Genomic DNA, 14,929 nt, shown 5'->3' with positions numbered 1-14,929 from the left:
AAAATTCCTAAGATTCTATCCTTTCTACAAGAAGGTTTGGAGAAAGGATTATCTGCAAGTTCTCTAAAGGGACAGATCTCTGCTTTATCTGTTTTACTGCACAAAAGACTGGCAGCTGTGCCAGATGTTCAAGCATTTGTTCAGGCTCTGGTTAGGATCAAGCCTGTTTACAGACCTCTGACTCCTCCCTGGAGTCTAAATCTAGTTCTTTCAGTTCTTCAAGGGGTTCCGTTTGAACCTTTACATTCCATAGATATTAAGTTACTATCTTGGAAAGTTTTGTTTTTGGTTGCTATTTCTTCTGCTAGAAGAGTTTCAGAGTTATCTGCTCTGCAGTGTTCTCCGCCCTATCTGGTGTTCCATGCAGATAAGGTGGTTTTGCGTACTAAGCCTGGTTTTCTTCCTAAAGTTGTTTCTAAGAAAAATATTAACCAGGAGATAGTTGTACCTTCTTTGTGTCCGAATCCAGTTTCAAAGAAGGAACGTTTGTTACACAATTTGGACGTAGTCCGTGCTCTAAAATTCTATTTAGAGGCTACTAAAGATTTCAGACAAACATCTTCCTTGTTTGTTGTTTATTCTGGTAAAAGGAGAGGTCAAAAAGCGACTTCTACCTCTCTTTCCTTTTGGCTTAAGAGCATCATCCGATTGGCTTATGAGACTGCCGGACGGCAGCCTCCTGAAAGAATCACAGCTCACTCCACTAGGGCTGTGGCTTCCACATGGGCCTTCAAGAACGAGGCTTCTGTTGACCAGATATGTAAGGCAGCGACTTGGTCTTCACTGCACACTTTTGCCAAATTTTACAAATTTGATACTTTTGCTTCTTCGGAGGCTATTTTTGGGAGAAAGGTTTTGCAAGCCGTGGTGCCTTCCATTTAGGTGACCTGATTTGCTCCCTCCCTTCATCCGTGTCCTAAAGCTTTGGTATTGGTTCCCACAAGTAAGGATGACGCCGTGGACCGGACACACCAATGTTGGAGAAAACAGAATTTATGCTTACCTGATAAATTACTTTCTCCAACGGTGTGTCCGGTCCACGGCCCGCCCTGATTTTTTAATCAGGTCTGATGAATTATTTTCTCTAACTACAGTCACCACGGTACCATATGGTTTCTCCTATATATATTTCCTCCTGTCCGTCGGTCGAATGACTGGGGTGGGCGGAGCCTAGGAGGGACTATATGGCCAGCTTTGCTGGGACTCTTTGCCATTTCCTGTTGGGGAGGAGAATATCCCACAAGTAAGGATGACGCCGTGGACCGGACACACCGTTGGAGAAAGTAATTTATCAGGTAAGCATAAATTCTGTTTTCTTTCATAGTGGCAAGAGTCCATGAGCTAGTGACGTATGGGATATACATTCCTACCTGGAGGGGGCAAAGTTTCCCAAACCTCAAAATGCCTATAAATACACCTCCCACCATACAAAAGAGGAACTGGAAAAAATAATGTGCTTTATACAAAAAAAATCAAAGCCACAAAAATTGGTTGGGTCTCATGGACTTCTGCCACTATGAAAGAAATTAATTTATCAGGTAAGTTCTTACATAAATTATGTTTTCTTTCATGTAAGTGGCAAGAGACCATGAGCTAGTGACGTATGGGATATAATACCCAAGATGTGGAAATCCACAAGTCACTAGAGAGGGAGGGATAGAATAAAAACGGCTAAATCCACGGAGAAATTAAATAAAAAAAATAATAATTAAGTTTTCTTAAAAATGTCAGAAAAACTCAAATCAAAAAGGCATTAGAATCAAACCGAGACAACTTCCTAAAGAACCTTTCTACCAAAGGCTGCTTCCGAAGAAGCAAACACATCAAAATGGTAAAATTTAGTAAAAGTATGCAAAAAAGACCAAGTTGCTGCTTTGCAAATTTGATCAACTAAAGCTTCATTCTTAAAAGCCCAAGAAGTGGCAACTGATCTAGTAGAATGAGCTGTAATTCTCTGAGGCAGAGACTGCCCCGCCTCCAAATAAGCTTTGTGAATCAAAAGTTTCAACCAAGATGCCAAAGAAATGGCAGAGACTTTCTGACCTTTCCTAGAGCCAGAAAAAATAACAAATAGACTAGAAGTCTTTCTGAAAACCTTAGTAGCCTCAACATATTTCAAAGCTCTTACCACATTCAAAGAATGTAAAGACCTTTCAAGAGTATTCTTAGGATAAGGACATAAAGAAGGAACAACAATTTTCATATTGATGTTGTTAGAATTAACAACTTTAGGCAAAAATGTAAATGAAGTCCGCAAAACAGCTTTATCTTGATAGAAAATCAGATAAGAAGACTCACAAGAGAGAGCAGACAACTCAGAAACTCTTCTAGCAGAAGAGATAGCCAAAAGAAATAACACTTTCCAAAAAAGTAATTTAATATCAAAAGAATGCATAGGCTCAAAGGAGAAGCCTGCAAATTTTTCAAAACCAAATTGAGACTCCAAGCAGGATAAATAGATTTAATAACAGGTTTTATACGAATCAAAGCCTGAACAAAATAGTGAATATCAGGAAATTTAGCAATCTTTCTATGAAATAAGAAATTTGTCCTTTCAAAGTATTTGCAGACAAACCCTTATCTAAACCATCCTAGAGAAACTGTAAAATCCTAGGGATTCTGAAAGAATACCAAAAATAATTATGAGAGGAACACCAAGAAATATAGGTTTTCCAAACCCGATGATACATTTTCCTGGAAACAGACTTACGAGCCTGTATCATAGTGCTAATTACTGAGTCAGAAAAACCTCTATGACTAAGCACTAAGCGTTCAATTTCCATGCCATCAAATTTAGAGATTTGAGATCCTGATGGAAAAACAGCCCTTGAGACAGAAGGTCTGGCCTTAAAGGAAGTGGCCAAGGTTGGCAACATGACATCTTGACAAGGTCCGCATACCAAAACCTGAGAGGCCAAGCTGGAGCTATCAGAAACACATAAGATTGTTCCATTATAATCTTGGAGATCACCTTTGAAACAAGAACCAGAGGTGAAAAAAATTTAAGCAGGTTGGTAAAACCAAGGAACTACTATAGCATCTACCATCTCTGCCTGAGGATCCTTGGACCTGGAAAGATATCTTGGAAGCTTCTTGTTCAGACGCGAGGCCATCAGATCTATTTCTGGGGGACCTCACATCTGTACCAATTGAAAAAACACATCTGGATGGAGAGACCACTCTCCCTGATGTAAAGTCTGACGACTGAGATAATCCGCTTCCCAATTGTCTACTCCTAGGAAATGAATCGCAGAAATTTGACTAGAGTTGGATTCCGCCCAAGAAAGTATCAGAGATACTTTGTTCATTGCTGAAGGACTGCGGGTCCCCCCCCTTGATGATTGACATATGCCACTGTAGTGATATTGTCTGTCTGGAATTGAATATAAAGTTATCTCTTCAATAGAGGCCAAGCCTGAAGAACTCTGAAAATAGCACAGAGTTCTAAAATATTGATTGGTAACTTCGCCTCCTGAGGTTCCCAAACCCCTTGTGCTGTCATAGACCCCCAGACAGCTCCCCAACCTGTAAGACTTGCATCTGTTGTGATCACAGTCCAGAAAGGATGAACAAAGGAGGCCCCTTGAACAATAAGGTGATGGTTTAACCACCAAGACAGAGATTGTCGAATGTTGGGACTTAAGTATATCAACTGTGATATCTGTGTATAATCCCTGCACCATTGGTGCAACATGCAAAGCTGAAGAGGTCTCATATGAAAACGAGCAAAGGGGATCGTGTCTGATGCTGCAATCATGAGACCTAAAACTTCCATGCACATAGCCATTGAAGGAAATGATAGAGACTGAAGGTTTAGACAAGCTAACACTAACATCATTCGTCTTTTCTGTCAAAGAAAGAGTCATGGACACTGAATCTATCTGGAAACCTAAAAAGGTGACCTTTGTCTGAGGAATCAAGAAACTCTTTTGTAAATTGATCCTCCAGCCATGTCTTTGAAGAAACGACACGTTGTTTCGTGTGAGATTCTGCTAAATGAAAAGATTGAGCTAGTACCAAGATATCGTCCAAATAAGGAAACACCGCAATACCCTGCTCTCTGATTACAGATAGAAGGGCACCGAGAACCTTTGAAAAGATTCTTGGAGCTGTCACTAGACCATATAGAAGAGCGACAAATTGGTAATGCTTGTCTAGAAAAGAGAATCTCAGAAACCGATAGTGGTCTGGGTGAATCGGAATATGAAGATAAGCGTCCTGTAAGTCTATTGTGGACATGGAATGACCTTGCTGAACAAAAGGCAGAATAGTCCTTATAGTCACCATCTTGAACGTTGGGACTCTTACAAAATGATTTAAAGTTTTCAGATCCAGAATTGATCTGAATGAATCCTCCTACTTTGGTACAATGAACAGATTTGGGGGGAAAAAAACAAAAAACTCTGTTCCTGTAGAGGAACTGGAACAATCACCCTGAAAGCTCTAGATCTGAAACACACTTCAGAAAAGTCTGAGCCTTCACAGGGTTTGTTGGAACATGGGAAAGAAATAATCTTCCCATGGGAGGTCTTATTCTGAAACCTATTCGATACCCCTGAGAAACAATATCCTGAATCCACTGATTTTGGACAGAATCTGCCAAATGTCTTGAAATAATTTTTGTCTGCCCCCCACCAGTTGAACTGGATTGAGGGCCTTATAAGGCTTGGACTTAGTCCAATTTGTGGATGGACTCCAATTGGAGGCCTTAGGGGAAGGAGTGTTTTTTTGTTCCTTATACTGACGAAAAGAACTGAAACTATTGGGAGCTTTAAATTTACCCTTAGATTTCTTATCTTGAGGCAGGATAGGAGATAATAGAATCTAATTAAGAACCAAATAAATGATTACCTTGAAAGAAAAAAGATAGTAATATAGATTTAGACACCATATCAGCATTTCATGATTTAAGCCATAAAGCTCTTATAGATAGAACAGCTAAAGACATAGATTTAATATCAATCTTAATAATATTAAATATAGCATCACAAATAAAATTATTAGCATTTTGAAGTAGAAGAACAATGCTAGTTAAATCAGGATCCAATAACTGCTGTGCTAGACTGTCCAACCAAAAAGTTGAAGCAGCAGCAACATCAGCTATAGATATAGCCGGTCTAAGAATATAGCCATTATGTAAATATGCCTTCCTAAGATAAGATTCAATCTTCCTATCTAAGGGATCCTTAAAAGAAGTACTGTCTTCCATAGGAATAGTAGTACGTTTAGCAAGAGTAGAAACAGCGCCATCAACTTTAGGGACTTTCTCCCAAAGCTCTAAATTAGACACAGGTAAAGGATACCATTTTTTAAACCTAGAAGAAGGATTAAAAGATGTACCAGGCTTAGACCATTCCTTAGTAATCATATTAGAGAGAGCATCTGGAATAGGAAAAACAGAATTCAAACGTTTGCTATTCTTGTTATCAAGAGGACTAGATTCCTCAATACCCAAAGTAAACAATACTTCCTTTAACAATGATCGGATATATTCCATCTTAAAAAGAAAGGAAGATTTATCAATTTCAGAGTCTGAAGTAGGATTCTCTGAGCCAGGGAAGTCCTCATCAGCAGACAATACTTCAGTATGCTGTTGGTCAATACAAACTTCATCAGAATTATGAGAAGTAGGAAGAGACCTTTTACGTTTATTTGAAGGCGGAATAGCAGTCATAGCCTTCTCTATGGCTACAGCAATATAATATTTTATATCTACAGGAATATCATGTACATTAGACTGTGAAAGTTTAACAGTAGATGTATTTGTACTTATATAAACTTTATCAACATGAAACAATTTCTCATAACAAGTGCCACATACTTGAGCTGAAGAAGGAAGATCAGCCAATTTACAACATATACACTTAGCTTTGGTAAATTTGTTTTCAGGCAACTTGGTTCCTACAGTAACATCAGAGGCAGGATCAGTTTGAGACATCTTGAAAAATGTAACAAAAAAGAAAAAATAACATTTAAACAAAATATTTAATTTCCTCAAAATAGCAGTTTCAGGAATGGGAAAACAATGCTTATATGAAAAACAAACGCAAATATCATAGCCTTCTGTAACAAATGAAAACAGAGAGCATAAGAGGGAGAGACTTCATATAACAAAATTTTTGGCGCCAAAAATGACGCTAACAAAGATGACACAAATGCTGAGAAAAAAACTTTTGGCAACAAGGTTAACAGAAAACTACACAATTAGCACCAAAAATGACGCAATAAATAGAAGTATTTTGCGCCATCGCGAGTCTAATTTGCCCACAAAAATTTGAAAAAACAAGACCGAAGTTACAACTAGCTGAAACCTCAGGTAAGTAAAAAATATACAAAATTTCTCCCAAACATAATTTTCCATACTGAAACTGTTAGACTGCAAAGGTAAATAAACATCGACCTGACTCATGGCAAATATATGCAATATATATTTAAAACTTTAAAAATATAAAGTGCCAAACATAAATGAGAGTGTCTTAAAAAAAATATATATACTTACCTTAAGACACCTATCCACATATAGCAGACAGCCAAACCAGTACTGAAACATATCAGCAGAGGTAATGGTAGAGGAGTATAATGTCGATCTTTAAAGGGAGGTGGCAGATGAATACCCACAACCGAATTTACAGAGACTTAGAATAGATTTCCCATAGGTGAAAACATGGCATCATTAGGCAAATACTACCTTCACATCCCTCAGACAAACACTGTACTTTGAGAGGAACTGGGCTTCAAAATGCTAAGAAGCGCCTTTTACAGAAGAAATCAAGCACGACTTGCTTCACCATCCTCCAACGAAGGCAAAGTTTGTAAAACTGGAGTATGAGTGAGGTGGGAGGTGTATTTATAGGCATGTTGGGGTTTGTGAAACTCTGCACCCTCCAGGTAGGAATGTATATCCCATACGTCACTAGCTCGTGGACTCTTGCCACTTACATGAAAGAAAGACAGCTTCCTTTTTAAATATACTGTATGTTCCTGTGCTAACTTTTTCTTTGTTAGATGTCCATATCAGCTAGTGAACATTAGAGTCCTGGGACCCAGTTGTACACAACCCGTGCTATTCCTGATAGTTTTACATTAGATTTTGCTAAACATTTTTTCATGCAAAAAACCAACATGTTTAATGCTTCTCTTTCATATACATATTAATAAAATGATTCTCCAATGTCCCTAGGGTTGCCAGCTGTCCTTCCAAAAAATACTGGACAATATCACTTAAATGTCAAATGATTCAAAATTGTATAACCTAACAGTTACTGCATTACGTCTAAGTTTTACAGAGGGTATTTGTTCCTATGTAACATTAAAAACTAACAGTTTAAATTTACTATATTAAAAATGCCAACCCCAAAGCAGGGAATCAATGCAACAAAAGTCAGTGCACCTTTCATTACTGACATTAAAATCTATTATTTTTTTCAATACTTTCAATGTTCACCTTTATTTTTGATGACAGACTCAATCTTCCTTGGCGTGGAGGAAACCAGTGTCGTACAAATTTCTGGAGAGATGTTCTGCCCTTCTTCAGAGATTATTTTTTTCAGCTGCTCTTTGCTAGAGGGGTTGTTTTGCTCTACCATTCTCTTTAAAATACCCCAAAGATGTTCTTCTGGATTCAAGTCAGATGATATACTTAGCCAGGTCATAGTTTTCACTTGTTTCTACTTTAGAAACTCCTTTGTGATTTTGGCAGTGTGCTTTGGATCGTTATCATGCTGGAATATTTGTCCTCTGCCAAACTTCTGGAGACTGGGAGTCATCTTGTCAGCCAGTATTTTGGTATATTGCAGGCATTTATGGCGCCATCTATAAAAGTCATCTCCCCAACACCTTTTGCAGTTATGCAGCCCCATATCGTCACACTCCCACCTCCATGATTCACTGTTGGGACTATGCATTTACTGTAATAATCCGGACAAGATTCACACCAAACATGCTGCACCCCATCTGAGCCGAAAAACTGTATCTTGGTCTTGGCCATCTTACCAAATAATGTGCTCCCTGTATTCATCAGGCTTTTCATGTTTAGCCAAGTTTAATCTTAAAGTTTTGTGCCGAAGAGCAAGCAAGGGTTTTTTTCCTTGGATGCTGTCCATAGAAGTTGACATTATAAAATGTCCTTAGCACTGTCTGAGCTGTCACAGAAACTCCAATTTCTATCGATAGCCAAATCTGAAGCACTTGCCTTGATGCAAATCTGAAGCACTTGCCTGTTGCCTGTTTTTCAGAGCTAGATTGTGCAAGTAGCGCACTGTCCGTGACGTCATTTTAGGAAGACAGCCACTGCGGCTCTGATTTTTTTGTTGGTCAAAAAATTAGACTGTTCTGGTATGCTCATGCAATTAGGCTAATTGGAAATCATAGGTGTACTCAATTTTGTTTGTGATCTAACTTGTGTGTTAGTGACCACAGGTGTATTCACTTTTGTTGCATTAAATTTATACTTTGGGGCCTGTATTTACAATATAATCTTTCTAAAGTATTTTTTTTAATTGTTTATAATAGAAAATACTCTACTTGTCAACTTAGAAATAAAACAATTATTGAAAGGTGATACAATTTTGAATAATTTGATATTTAAGTGATATTGCCCAGGGGTGTACTCACTTCTGTTGTATATATTTGTTGTGTGTATATATATATATATATATATATATATATATATATATATATATATATATATATACAATATGAATCACGTTCTATGGGGCTAGTCATTTTTTTTAATGTATTTATAATTTATACACACACACACACACACATATATAATATAATATTGCACACATATAATATATGCACACACCTATATATTGCATTATGTATGTGTGTATGTAATACACACACACACATAGACAACATATAAGTATTTTTTAATAATATAAGTAAAATATAATAATTTTAGAGACTTGAGAGATCAAAAAAAAAAGATATACAAAGTGTGTGTGTGTGTGTGTATATATATATATATATTTATATATATATATATATATATATATATATATACACACACACACACATATATATATATATATATATATATATATATATATATATATATATATATTGTGTGGGTGATATTTAAATATACCAATTATTTAAACAAAATGAGAGAACATACCTCATTGTTTGTATTGTAAAGTAATTGTAGCAAGTGATCATCTCACACACTGACAACAAGAGACAAATTCAATGGCTGGCGCTGCAAAGTAATCTCTTGCTTGCTGCTCACTGAGTGAATTCAAACTCATATTGATACAGCAGCATGTGCAGTACAGCGCAGCCCGTCCGTCATCTTGCTGTTGTGACGTCACGCGTGATCACGTAATGTCCGACATTCTCATGCGGGCATGCACTGCGTACATCAGGACGCAGGCTGTGCCCACGCTAGTAGTCCTGTTCCAGCCCCCAGCTGAGAGAGTAGCACTAGCAGGCTACTCTAGAAGGGGTGCCGGTGTACTAGAACTTAACACGTGCTGGGCCTGGGTAGGTAGTAGGTTGGGTATAGCTGGATGCGGCCTGGACTCTACTCGCGGATTTAAAAAAAATTCAAAACGCAACTTAGAGCTCAAATACCGGACACCTGGCAACCCTAAATGTCCTGCTAGTAATACATTGCTCAACTAGTAATATGTCCCATGTCTCTAGGATGTGGATCCACCACTACGAGTACTGGGGTTAATTTTGCCTTTTATATTTCATGTGTTTAGCAGATGCCAATTGTGTGCGGATGTCTATATTCATGTCTAGGTGTGTTTACATACTAATGTTAAATTACTTAAATCTTTATTTTACATATGTTCTTGAATGGCTTCATGTAGGTGGCAGAAGTTTTAGTAAAGGCTTTTCCCCGGCCTGAGGATGTCCGTGTACCATTAAGGGAGAAATACCAGGCTCTTCATCAGAGGCTCAGGCACTCAGTAGTCAAAGGTACTGGCATAGTCAACTTTTTCTCCAAAAATATGCATTTTTATTATTAAACTATTTGTGTGCTTGTGTATTCCTATGTATGTTTAAATATATGGTGTGTGTGTGTATATATATATATATATATATATATATATATATGTGTGTGTGTGTGTGTGTGTGTATGTATATATATATATATATATATATATATATAAATATATATTTATATATTATTATTATAGCACCGACAGATTCCGCAGCGCTGCCCATGGGTACAAGGATAACAGTACAATGGAGAAACAATACGATAAAAGACAACATTTTTACAGACAAATAAAGGGGGAATTGAGGGCCCTATTCCCGTGGGAACTTAAAATCTAGATATGTATATTGATTGGAGTAGCCGTGTTAGTCCAGAGATTTAGATATCAAAATAACAAGAGTATTGCATTGAGCAATGATACTTTTTTATTGGACTAACTATACATTTTTAAGATGACAAGCTTTCGGAAGAGTATCTTCCTTATTCAAGTCTGAAGCAATACTGACCAATTTGATGGAATTTACAGATTATATCTTAAAACAGGCTAAAAAAACAGTGTTACAGAGGTCTGAATGCAGGGGGAGGAGGGGGTGTCGTAAAAATCTGGATGGGGGTTTAGGAGACAGGCAGATAGTGTCAGTAAAAGATAACAGGCAGAAATAGATGGTAATACACAAAGCATATACTGACATAAAGTTATATATCAACATAGAATCCATATGAATAAAGATTGGAAATTAGGTATACAGGGGAATATAAGATAGTCAAAAAAAGGAGAAAGAGAAAAAAAAAAAAAGGGGGAATAATAATAATGACAAAAGTGTGGACATAGGCTTACCTGCGTACCTATGCATAGAGAGTGTGGAATATACAATGTAATTGACTACAGTATATGAAAGTACATTACAAAAAAATATTGATAATGTCCACATTTAGTCCAGAATTTAGCAAGTTGAAGTGCATTATCATTTTCATTTCAAAGGTTTTTCTTTCCATTGTGTTTTTGAAGTTGCCTCTGAGAATCTTGATTTTGAGGTTTTGGATGGAGTGGTCAGATTGGGTGAAATAGTAACCAACAGGGGTACAGTATTTTGTTTCACAGTGGTTTTTGATTGAGTGTCTGTGTAAGTTCATCCGAAGGTGCAGTTTTTGGCTTGTTTCTTCAATATAACATCCCACTTCACATGCAGTGTAATGTATCATGTATACCACATTTGCAGATATACATGAATATGCCCCTTTAATGTAATAGGATTTACTCTTGTGATTAGCTGTGCTGCTTTCACAAATGTGTTGACATAGTTTGCAGAGAGCTTTGTTGCAGCGCTTGGTTCCATTCTGGGTGTTTTTTTTTATCAAGGGGTAGCTTTCTGTGGACCAGTTTATGTTTTTGGTTGGGTGGTTGTCTGAGTGCCAGGATAGGGGGTTTTGGAAAGATTTTTTTGAGTGTGGGATCCTCTAAGAGTAGTGGCTGTAAGTCTCTTATGATTTTTCATATTCATTCTACAGCAGGATTATATTTGACAACTAGTGGGATACGCAATATGTTTTTTTTCTCCCTGTATTGTAGCAAGTGTTCACGTGGGGTATTAAGGGCAGAGTTAATTTGTTTGTTTATAACCCTTGTTTCTCTTGTAAGGTGTATCCAGTCCACGGATCATCCATTACTTGTGGGATATTCTCCTTCCCAACAGGAAGCTGCAAGAGGATCACCCACAGCAGAGCTGTCTATATAGCTCCTCCCCTAACTGCCACTACCAGTCATTCTCTTGCAGCTCTCGACAAGATAGGAAGTAGCTAGAGAGATGTGGTGAATTTATGTAGTTTATCTTCAATCAAAAGTTTATTATTTTCAGATGGTACCGGAGTTGTACTGTTTTAGCCTCAGGCAGAAAGTTGAAGAAGAGTCTGCCTGTGGTTTTTGATGATCTTAGCAGGTTGTAACTAAGATCCATTGCTGTTCTCACACATAACTGAAGAGATGAGGTAACTTCAGCTGGGGGAATGGCGTGCAGGGTCTCCTGCTATGAGGTATGTGCAGTTTAAATTTTTCTAGAGAAATGAATATGCTAGAAAATGCTGTTAATACCGGATTTATTTAAGGTAAGCCTGATTACAGTGATTTAATAACGACTAGTATCATGCTTGCTGTAAAAGGTAATATTCTTATTGCTTTCTCACATTACTGAAAATAAGATAATGTTTGCTGGTAGTGTTTAAACGTTTTTTTTTCTACATATTGGTGATAAAACTTTATTGGGGCCCAGTTTTTTTCCACATGGCTGGCTAGATTTTGCCTAGGGATAGTTTTTTATGGCCCTCTCACTGTGAGTACAGGTTGGGAGGGGCCTAATTTCAGGCCTAAATCGTGCAGTAGTTTTTGCAGCTTGAGACTTCCAGCTTCCCTGAAGGAGTCCCCTGAACACTTAGGACCTCTACAAAGGGTTTTTGTGCCTTCAAAAGTCGTTGTATGGGCAGGTAGGGCCACAGCAGAGCTGTGGCAGTTTGTTGTGACTGTTAAAAAACGTTTATATCGTTTTTTTCTCCAACATAGGTGTGTCCGGTCCACGGCGTCATCCTTACTTGTGGGATATTCTCTTCCCCAACAGGAAATGGCAAAGAGCCCAGCAAAGCTGGTCACATGATCCCTCCTAGGCTCCGCCTTCCCCAGTCATTCTCTTTGCCGTTGTACAGGCAACATCTCCACGGAGATGGCTTAGAGTTTTTTGGTGTTTAACTGTAGTTTTTATTATTCAATCAAGAGTTTGTTATTTTAAAATAGTGCTGGTATGTACTATTTACTCTGAAACAGAAAAGAGATGAAGATTTCTGTTTGTAAGAGGAAAATGATTTTAGCAACCGTTACTAAAATCGATGGCTGTTTCCACACAGGACTGTTGAGAGGAATTAACTTCAGTTGGGGGAAACAGTGAGCAGACTTTTGCTGCTTGAGGTATGACACATTTCTAACAAGACGATGTAATGCTGGAAGCTGTCATTTTCCCTATGGGATCCGGTAAGCCATTTTTATTACATTAAGAAAAAAAGGGCTTCACAAGGGCTTTTAAGACTGTAGACATTTTCTGGGCTAAAACGATTGATATATAAGCATATTTTATACTTCATAGCTTTGAGGAATTATTTTATTCTTGGGAATTATGTAAAATAACCGGCAGGCACTGTATTGGACACCTTATTCTCTAGGGGCTTTCCCTAATCATAGGCAGAGCCTCATTTTCGCGCCTCTATTGCGCACTTGTTTTTGGGAAGCATGACATGCAGATGCATGTGTGAGGAGCTCTGATACATAGAAAAGACTTTCTGAAGGCGTCATTTGGTATTGTATTCCCCTTTGGGCTTGGTTGGGTCTCAGCAAAGCAGATACCAGGGACTGTAAAGGGGTTAAATATAAAAACGGCTCCGGTTCCGTTATTTTAAGGGTTAAAACTTTCAAATTTGGTGTGCAATACTTTTAAGGCTTTAAGACACTGTGGTGAAATTTTGGTGAATTTTGAACAATTCCTTCATACTTTTTCACATTTGCAGTAATAAAGTGTGTTCAGTTTAAAATTTAAAGTGACAGTAACAGTTTTATTTTAAAACGTTTTTTGTACTTTGTTATCAAGTTTATGCCTGTTTAACATGTCTGAACTACCAGATAGACTGTGTTCTGTATGTGGGGAAGCCAAGGTTCCTTCTCATTTAAATAGATGTGATTTATGTGACACAAAATTTAGAGAAAATGATGCCCAAGATGATTCCTCAAGTGAGGGGAGTAAGCATGGTACTGCATCATCCCCTCCTTCGTCTACACCAGTCTTGCCCACACAGGAGGCCCCTAGTACATCTAGTGCGCCAATACTCCTTACTATGCAACAATTAACGGCTGTAATGGATAATTCTATCAAAAACATTTTAGCCAAAATGCCCACTTATCAGCGAAAGCGCGACTGCTCTGTTTTAGAAAATACTGAAGAGCATGAGGACGCTGATGATATTGGTTCTGAAGTGCCCCGACACCAGTCTGAGGGGGCCAGGGAGGTTTTGTCTGAGGGAGAAATTTCAGATTCAGGGAAAATTTCTCAACAAGCTGAACCTGATGTGATTACATTTAAATTTAAATTGGAACATCTCCGCGCCCTGCTTAAGGAGGTGTTATCTACTCTGGATGATTGTGAGAATTTGGTCATTCCAGAGAAATTATGTAAAATGGACAAGTTCCTAGAGGTCCCGGGGCCCCCCGAAGCTTTTCCTATACCCAAGCGGGTGGCGGACATTGTAAATAAAGAATGGGAAAGGCCCGGCATACCTTTCGTCCCTCCCCCTATATTTAAGAAATTGTTTCCTATGGTCGACCCCAGAAAGGACTTATGGCAGACAGTCCCCAAGGTCGAGGGGGCGGTTTCTACTCTAAACAAACGCACCACTATACCCATAGAAGATAGTTGTGCTTTCAAAGATCCTATGGATAAAAAAATTAGAGGGTTTGCTTAAAAAGATGTTTGTTCAGCAAGGTTACCTTCTACAACCAATTTCATGCATTGTTCCTGTCACTACAGCAGCGTGTTTCTGGTTCGATGAACTAGAAAAGGCGCTCAATAAAGATTCTTCTTATGAGGAGATTTTGAACAGAATTCATGCTCTCAAATTGGCTAACTCTTTCACCCTAGACACCACTTTGCAATTGGCTAGATTAGCGGCGAAAAATTCTGGGTTTGCTATTGTGGCGCGCAGAGCGCTTTGGCTAAAATCTTGGTCAGCGGATGCGTCTTCCAAGAACAAATTGCTTAACATTCCTTTCAAGGGGAAAACGCTGTTTGGCCCTGACTTGAAAGAGATTATTTCTGATATCACTGGGGGCAAGGGCCACGCCCTTCCTCAGGATAGGTCTTTCAAGGCCAAAAATAAACCTAATTTTCGTCCCTTTCGCAGAAACGGACCAGCCCCAAGTGCTACGTCCTCTAAGCAAGAGGG

At 38.2% G+C, this 14,929-nt stretch overlaps 1 protein-coding gene across 1 annotated transcript in view; it reads left to right on the top strand.

Annotated features, from left to right (window-relative positions):
- The window catches only part of CPLANE1 (ciliogenesis and planar polarity effector complex subunit 1), a 319,607-nt gene that overhangs the window by 106,954 nt on the left and 197,724 nt on the right, over window positions 1-14,929 (top strand). Inside the window, exon 26 of the mRNA XM_053699673.1 lies at window positions 9,825-9,933. Coding sequence (XP_053555648.1) covers window positions 9,825-9,933 — 109 coding nt within the window. The remainder of the gene's footprint in view (window positions 1-9,824; window positions 9,934-14,929) is intronic.

This window comes from Bombina bombina, chromosome 2 (genome assembly GCF_027579735.1).
Source record: "Bombina bombina isolate aBomBom1 chromosome 2, aBomBom1.pri, whole genome shotgun sequence".
NCBI lineage: Eukaryota > Metazoa > Chordata > Amphibia > Anura > Bombinatoridae > Bombina > Bombina bombina.
Note: the sequence above shows the minus strand (reverse complement) of the source record. Positions and strands in the feature narration are given on the sequence as shown.